The sequence below is a fragment of the Ophidiomyces ophidiicola genome, assembly GCF_022830035.1.
Source record: "Ophidiomyces ophidiicola strain CBS 122913 chromosome Unknown scaffold_57, whole genome shotgun sequence".
NCBI lineage: Eukaryota > Fungi > Ascomycota > Eurotiomycetes > Onygenales > Onygenaceae > Ophidiomyces > Ophidiomyces ophidiicola.
The window spans coordinates 43,435-51,279 of record NW_026054697.1 but is presented as its reverse complement, the minus strand read 5'-3'; the positions used below and the strand labels follow the sequence as shown (position 1 = coordinate 51,279).

The 7,845-nt window shown below is 46.1% G+C and overlaps 3 protein-coding genes across 3 annotated transcripts; 2 read left to right on the top strand and 1 right to left on the bottom strand.

The window, feature by feature from the left end:
* Nucleotides 1-2,344: 2,344 nt before the first annotated feature.
* LOZ57_006802 (uncharacterized protein) lies at nt 2,345-3,702 on the top strand (the record flags this gene model as incomplete). Its single annotated transcript, XM_049255817.1, has 3 exons — nt 2,345-3,116; nt 3,227-3,402; nt 3,454-3,702. 3 exons carry the CDS (start codon nt 2,345-2,347, stop codon nt 3,700-3,702), a joined length of 1,197 nt encoding a protein of 398 aa, XP_049105227.1.
* A 244-nt stretch (nt 3,703-3,946) lies between these two features.
* Nucleotides 3,947-4,736, bottom strand: LOZ57_006801 (uncharacterized protein; the record flags this gene model as incomplete). Its single annotated transcript, XM_049255816.1, has 2 exons — nt 3,947-4,574; nt 4,633-4,736. 2 exons carry the CDS (start codon nt 4,734-4,736, stop codon nt 3,947-3,949), a joined length of 732 nt encoding a protein of 243 aa, XP_049105226.1.
* An 800-nt stretch (nt 4,737-5,536) lies between these two features.
* On the top strand, nt 5,537-7,836 carry LOZ57_006800 (uncharacterized protein; the record flags this gene model as incomplete). The annotated part of the gene is made up of 7 exons (XM_049255815.1): nt 5,537-5,601; nt 5,630-5,814; nt 5,865-5,972; nt 6,027-6,392; nt 6,480-6,743; nt 6,805-7,377; nt 7,451-7,836. 7 exons carry the CDS (start codon nt 5,537-5,539, stop codon nt 7,834-7,836), a joined length of 1,947 nt encoding a protein of 648 aa, XP_049105225.1.
* Between the last annotated feature and the right edge of the window lie 9 nt (nt 7,837-7,845).

Here is a 7,845-nt window from a genome sequence, read left to right as displayed (position 1 = left end):
GTAATGCGGACACCGGTGGCGAGATAGTTATACAAGATAAATTCTTTAAGCTGCCGACATTTAAGTACTTTTGGGTACATGATGACTGATATACCTTCGACTAATAGTAATTTATCTGTTTGACTAGATGTAATGTTCAACGAGGATATCACTGCGTGCTATAGTGTAGAACTGCGGTATTCTACCCAGCCAAACTGTGCTCGCGTACAATCCTGATGCCAAGGACGACGAGTACTGGTCTTTGATAGCCTTCACTTTGAATCTTGCTGATGTTCTCGAAAGTGCACCATCTCAGCAGAGATGATGGGATTTCTCCTTTCATATAACATGCATCGATTCACACCCAATATCACCTCTATATTTCGGAGGCAAGATAAATGGCCTTGACCCTCCTTCAAGGTGGCCTTCAAAACCTGCAACTGCTCTAGCCCAAGATCACAGCTTTGCCTCCTAGCTTTTTGAGTTTAGAATATCCAACCAGTTCAATATATCTTGAACATCCTTTTGCGCATTGGCCATAGCGCAATGCTTTATGGTGCATAGATGGTTTGAAATAGTTCCGTTAATATTGCATCCTCTTGAGGAATTTTTTCTTGTATGAGTCGACCAGGCTCCTGGTGTCAAGCCATTGGGTACTGACCATCAGAAGCATATCCCATATCCTGATGTCATCCATTGTCAGGTTCATCTGTCTTAATGCATTTCTCACATAGTACAAAATGAAGTTTGGGGAAAACATTCAATCATACTATTTAGTGTGGATATCACAAGAGTTTTTTAAAAGTATCACAGAAAAGTTAAGATGCCTGCAGACTAATTTAATATTGTCTTTTGACTCTTTGAAAATTAAACCCTGTTTAGTAGCAAATTCATCAATGTGTTGAAAAAATGGAGTATCTGCTTTAAGGTGCTTGGAATGGTTGGTAATTTTCCCAGGGACTATCTCCAATGGACAAAGTGTCTTGTCAAATTCATTACTCTTGTGAGAAGGGTGACTGTAGGATGATGCCGGTATCCAAAAACAAAAACACAAAAGCAGTGCGCGACCCAAAAACAGTGGGATTAAAAAGTAGTGAAGGATTTGGTTAGTTGTGAGGAAGTCAAAGTTAAGAATAATCCTCTAATCTCCAATGGCTGATCAAACTCTCCACATGGCTGATCATCAAGCTGATAGTGGGCTCAATCTGTTGCTTGCACTTCTTTGTTACTCTTTCCTTCAGTTATGTCTGCATCTTGGATACTATCTTCTCGTTCATTGCCTCCGGCCGGAGGCCTCTGAGTGCCCCAGCCCTTGGGGAGATCGTCTTCCACTGGCCACAAGCTATCTACCCTAAACTGGTCATTCGCAGGCCAGCTTGTAAATAAACTTGAATCAGGTTGGGTGGAAACGCGTATCCTCGATGCCCCTTTCTTCTTATTTTTCTTTGTGGAAGGCACAAAAGGGTCATCACCAATGTCAAGGCTTGCTGTGTCAGTGCACTTTTTCCTCTATTCGTATTTCATCCTGGTATGAGGGGAGCTTGGGTAATAAATAGTAATCTTCATCGTCCTCATATCCGACATCTTGCTCGTCCAAAGTCAGCGTTATGTCTCCACAATTATTGAGTTCGTAGGATAATGGGTCTGCAATACCCGCCATGCCTTCAACTACTGGTATGGAGGGAGGAATTGAGGAAGGATGGGCCAAACTTTTCGGGGCGTGTGATTTTGATCGATCGGCCCACTTGCAACTGTAATGTGTCAAAGGCTATTATTTCCTTCCCAATCAGCAATGGAAGTGAGCTGAGTCATCCGAACCCAGCAGCAAGCTTCCTCGACAGCATCTTGAAGGCGGTCGGGTCATCCCACGCCTTTGTATCTAGGAAGAGCAAAAATTGAGACACTTTTGTTTTGAAAGGTCTATCTATGATTACAAGCAAGTAGAGAAGGATATTAGAGGGGGAAATCAAAGAAATGAAGGAATGCAGAAAGTGCCAAAGTCTCCCACACCAGTTGCCTACCGACGGATCTCAGCCAGGAGCCTGGCCATCGCGACAGTTGAATGTTACAGCATAGATAACATTGTGACAATTGAATGTAAAAACTTAAAATAATGCCATGTGACTTGCGGGCTGGCCCGCGAGCGAGTGATTCTATATTTACCTTGTAAGTGCTCCAACAATGATATGTACTTTCATGGGAGAGAGAAAACATTTTAACAGTCCTGTAATATGCTTATATAACACCAAGTTTGGTAGCTCGCAGCACGAGCCAAGAGGCCAGTGCTTGGTGTAGATCTATTTATACCTGATCCCACAACAGACCATGTGTGGCCTACATGATAAATGAGGGGGCGTTAAAATCCATGGGCCCGAATAAGGTACGCGATGGTCTACGTAGGTTTTGTTATGATCTGTTCCAAGCAGACTATACGCCTTGGTGCGCGGGAGCTGGAGAGTTGGACGATATGGCACAACATGTGCACAATGACCTTCAAATTCTTGGTAGAAGCCGTGGTGCCCTGGCTGAAAAACGATCATTTCTTGCGGACATTTTCCACACCGCATACGACACCGTTAAAATGGGGTTGGATGGAAACTACGAGGATAAATTCTTTGGGGTTATTGAGACAGATGCTCCAATAGAGTACGACAAAAATGTGCGACGGCTTAGGGCTGTTATTCAGCATCTTAATATATCCTTTGCAAGGAAAATGAGCCAAACTGGACCCAAAGATCAAATCGAAAATCCGTCATTAACCGACTTTGGTGAAGAGTCTACGGCGTCTTCTATTGAGATGGAAATCGACGAAGATTCCCAGTCATCAAGAAGTTCAATGGAGTCTCTGAAAACGACAATAACAATTGAAAAGGTGGTTCAGATGCTGGGGAGAAGTCGTGGCCGAGAGATTCCTGGAACATTTAATCCTATGCTTATTAGTCATTTATTCTGGGAGCAATCAGAAGACTGGGTTGCAATAGCTGAAAGGCATATTGTGAGAGTTCATGCGGCCTGCACAAGGTTTCTACACTTCATCTTGGACCACGCAACAGCACCAGAAATCAAACAGCGGTTGTTTGACTTTGCTGTAGCTCCGGTAATGAAGTCAATTCACCAGGCTGCCTTAGATGAACTACGTAAGGTCGAACAGGACAAGAATCGGCATCCGATCACTTACAACCACTATTTCACAGACTCTCTTCAGAAGGCTAATCAAGAGAGCTATGCAGCTGGCATTCAAGACTAGCTAAAAAAGCCACCATTGATGTGGATGAGAAGACATGGACGAGTGGTAAAGGTTATGAGACGAAAGGCTATGTTGACCCTATCATTCTGAATGGAATCCTTCCACAGGCTGTAAAACAAAATATGGACAAATTTTCCGCTGAACAGGCTGTCAATGCAAGTAATGCATACTATAAGGTATACAAGTTTCATTCGTTTTTTTATAACTTTACTGATTGTATGGAATAGGCAGAGCGCAAGTATTTTATCGACGTGGTGGCTAAGCAAGTGGTTGAACGACATCTAGTTGCTCCTTTGGCAGGGGTTTTCTCGCCAAGAGTGTTAGCTTGCTACAGTGATAAAGAGATCAATTTTCTGGCAGCTGAATCTGCGGAGGTGGTACAACTCCGGCAGCATTTAGAGAACAAATATGGTATGCTGCAGCAAGGTCAAGAAGCTTTTCGGATGGCAATGGGGCAATCTGTAGGGCTAGCATGAAGCTTCACTAGGTGAAGATGAAATCATGGCTTAAGAAGGAAAATAACCATACCGGAATCGCGGAGACTTTAACTACAGTTGTATTACTAAAGCTTGATTTTTCAACCTCGATTCAACGTATTGAAATGATTTAACCTATTAGGTGAGTATATTGTGGGTGCAGCTCAAGAAATTCAGAGAACAAATAAGGGGTTCTTGTTATGGCGCTTGCAAAAGCTAAACATCTAGCTTTAGCATCTCATGCTCAGTAGACACTTTCTCTCTTGAATCTGCAGCTCACTTTCTTCTCTCTATTCCATTTTCTTGGGCCCGCGCGCCTGCAAAGACCTATCGCGAGGTTGCTGCGTTCAAGTACAAGGGAGTTGAATCTGTCAAACTTCTGTAGCTTTTCAAGTCTCTCCACAGCCAACCACAGGATCCGATCACCGAGGGTATCCTCGGACGGCAACTCGCTTTCCGAAAGCTCCAGCAGGTCACATACCACTGTATCCGAAATATTGTTTCCCAATGCGTCGCAGCTCTCATAGACAATTCTCGCTGCAGCTTCTTCCATGAGGGGACACAAAAGTCTCTGACCAAGAGCGTAGACACGTGTGAAAAGCGGGATAGCAGTCTCGTGCAATGCGGACGGTTCGGCCTGATGCTCCCAACGGTCTCGATACAGCCACTCAACGAAAAAGCCAAAAACGTCAGGGTCAACTTCCTTTAGGTCCACTTTCTGTTCTTGGCCTTCGGCGAACCGGTTGCTTTCCAAGGCCTTCTCGAAGTAGGTGGAGGCTCGAGTCAAAAGACGTAAATGCAAGTAAAAAATCTGCGGTGAGGCAGAGGCTGTATGGCTGACGCTGACTGGAATGGTTGGTGAACCTAGATCCCTATTGTTCTAGATTAGCCGTCTATAAAAAAAAGCACAGTAAAGTGTGAAGTCCCTACTCAGAGAATTTGCTGACGCGTTCGTCGCTGCCCATTGGTGAAGCACCTTCTGGAGCAACTGCATCTTTTCTAGGAGGCGGCTCCCCATCTGTGCTGAATGACATTGTGGGGGGGGAAATATGCGATACTGGAAAAAATTTGGGCAAATTACAGTGGAAAGCCCTGTGGTTTTGATAACCCCACGCTGGGAGTTGTCTTACCATGGGTAGTAGAGTCCCTCACGGCCTCTAGGTCGTACCGTGATGTTAATGACATCATGAAGGGCTAAATATTACCAATACTGACACACCAGGCATAAAGGATATAAAATCAAATCGCAACCCGGAACTGATCTTTTACCAAGAGATTGACCATAATACGGCGCAATTCATAGGATCCAAAACCAGAACCGCAATCAGATTGGACCAGGTACTCTTTTTCAAGTTACTATTAAACAGTATGATCCTCAAACAGGGCTGCAATCCAATCCGTTCATGAAAGACCCTTGTTCCGGCTCGATCCAAGACGTGGCAGGTTCGCGTGATGATACCCCGCATCTAAGATTATCAATGTATAGTAGCGTTTGGTTCCGTTGAGCCTATAATGATGTCCTGTTATTTTTGACCTCAAGAAAGAATGATGTTTACAAGTAGATGATATCTCCAAGGAACTGATATTTGCACCTTAAGAATATTATGCCTGTGGTGATATTCAGTGCCTTCTGATGTTAGTATGAAAAGATTTAGTTGAAAGGTAATGTTGTTTTTATTTAATATCATCATCTAGTAATATCTCGCTATTTCTAATATCAGAGACCTTTTTTGTAAAGGGTCTATTTTAAATTTTAACCTTTCCACTTCCCAAGTAAGGAAACCCCAGAGATTTTGACAAAGATACCTCACGGGCCAAGAACTCAAGCGGTAAGATGGATTGCCCTCAGCAATTTCAAAGTAGCTGCGGATGGGAAATTAGTCTTGGGGAAGGGGCTGGGTGAGTCAAACTAACTGTTATTTCTTAGAGCTGGCGGCTCTTCCCATATTGGGGATTCTTTTAGTCCTTGTCCGCGGAACAATGAGAATCGCTGGAGCCAAAGTGACCGTGCGCAAGAGGGCCTGGTAGTTGATTGGAATGGAGGAGCAGACACAGCAGCAGAACACGGCCCAAACAACGAAGATACATCTCCTCAGGGCTCAACAGGACAAGGTACAATATCAATGTTGTATGGAGGAAGTTTTGTTTGCTAAATTTCGCAGGCAACGAACACGCTGCACCCAGCCCGGGCAATGGGTACCTTCTAGGACCAACGCACGGTGCGGGTCTGGTAGTGTCGAGGAACGGAATGGCGGCTAGCAACGGCTTTGGTAAATGAAGCGAACAGTTTGTGAGACGAGAAGCTAATTTGTCCAACATTACAGGCCTAGGGCGCACAGCAAGCAACCATGGCCTTCCAGGAGGACAAACTTTACAAAATCCGATCAACGAGCAAAGCAACAGACTAGTTTCTATTTCCCTGGGAGCTTCGCAGCGGCTCCCGCCAATAGCAGTCGTGACATCAGGCACACCAAGAGGAGAGGGTTGGAACGAAGGTTCTTGGAGTCACTTTCGTAGTGGATTTGCTGCTAGAAATCTGGCCCCTTCCAACAACTGGCCGATGGTGCCGGCCCCTATACCTGGCACCTTCACCTCTAATTGGTCGACGAATAATTCACTTATACGTCAAGAAGCTTTTGTCGTCGAGGCGCAATCAAACAGGTTCTCTGCACTTCCTCCCCTGCCAATGGGTAACGTGACGATAGACCACCGGCTGTGCGATGCACCTTTCACATCAAATGGCCGGCCTGCCTGGCAATAAGCTAATGATTGAGTAGGTGTGTTGCCCCAAGGACCACCCACCGGTACCGCTTCTCATACCGAACATTCGACTGCCTTTCCACCCCCTGAGAACCCCGATCATGACAACGGTAGAGCGCTAGGACGCGGACCGAATCGTAATGACCCATTTTCACTGAATGCCCCAGGAAATGGACTCGCCTCACACGATTCGAGCGGCAGGCTCGAGCAGAATCAGGAACAAGCTCACGACGCAATAAACCCGACGGCTTTGGAAAGCCGGAGTGAAACGGGTAGCAATGGTAAGCCCAATACTGGCGGTACAGCAGATCAGGGACTAAAGCTAACCCATGCGCCCTGAAGGTCGACCTCAAACAATAGATGATGACCCTCAGAGTGACCGAGCAGGACACGATGCAACCAATGAGCGAATGAACAGACCGCCGCCTTTGTCCCGTAGAAATGGCCAACAGCTCCCGCCGATAACATCACTCGCAACATTCAGCACACCAAGAGGAGAGGATCTCAATGCTGGTACAATTCCAGTTGTGGTATTGGACAACAACCCAAGTTCTTCAAGTAGATTTGCCACCAACAATTCGGGTGCAACCCCCCAACCATTGGCAACACCGTGGTCACTCCCAGCCCCCACACCGGGCACCTTGACCGCCAATTGGCCAGCGGGCAGCCCGTTCGCAAATCCTGGTGCTTTTGGTGTAAAGGGTCGATCGAATGGATCCTCTGGGCTTCCTCCGCCAGCGGGTAGCGTTACGACGGAATATGGATCCGGCAACGAGCCTGCCACCTGGGTTTCAAATGGCCGGCCTCTGCTCTCAGGGCCGACGCGATACGGCGCGACGATGGGCATCCCACATGGCTACGATGCTTTGACCTTGAATGGGACAGGGGGTCAGACGGCAAGTCCTATTGAAAACGGTAAGTCCAAGAAATGACCTGCACTGGACCGGACCGGAATAGACAGAGCTATAAACAACTAACATATCTATAGGTCAACGGAACATAATACACCAAGGTCAAAATATTCCCGCAGGCTATCAACCTGCTACCCTGGGAAACACACCGTGGCAACCACCGGCGGAGGATTTGATTAGCTTTGATTTCGGAAGCCCGGCCAGTTCGTTTCAAACTAACTTGGATTTATGGCCCAACCAGGTTCAAAGCGAGCCTTTATTGTCGATGAATGGTCTTCACGCCACAAATCTTGACTTATGGCCCGGCCAGGTCCAAGGTACATTTCCGATGTCAATGGACGGTTTTTACGCCACAAATCTCGACTTATGGCCTGGCCAAGTGCAAGGTGCAGCTTCGGTATCAACGGATGGTTTTCACATGGATCTCGACATATCATTCAATCAAGTTAGTCATATTCGATAGCGTACCTTA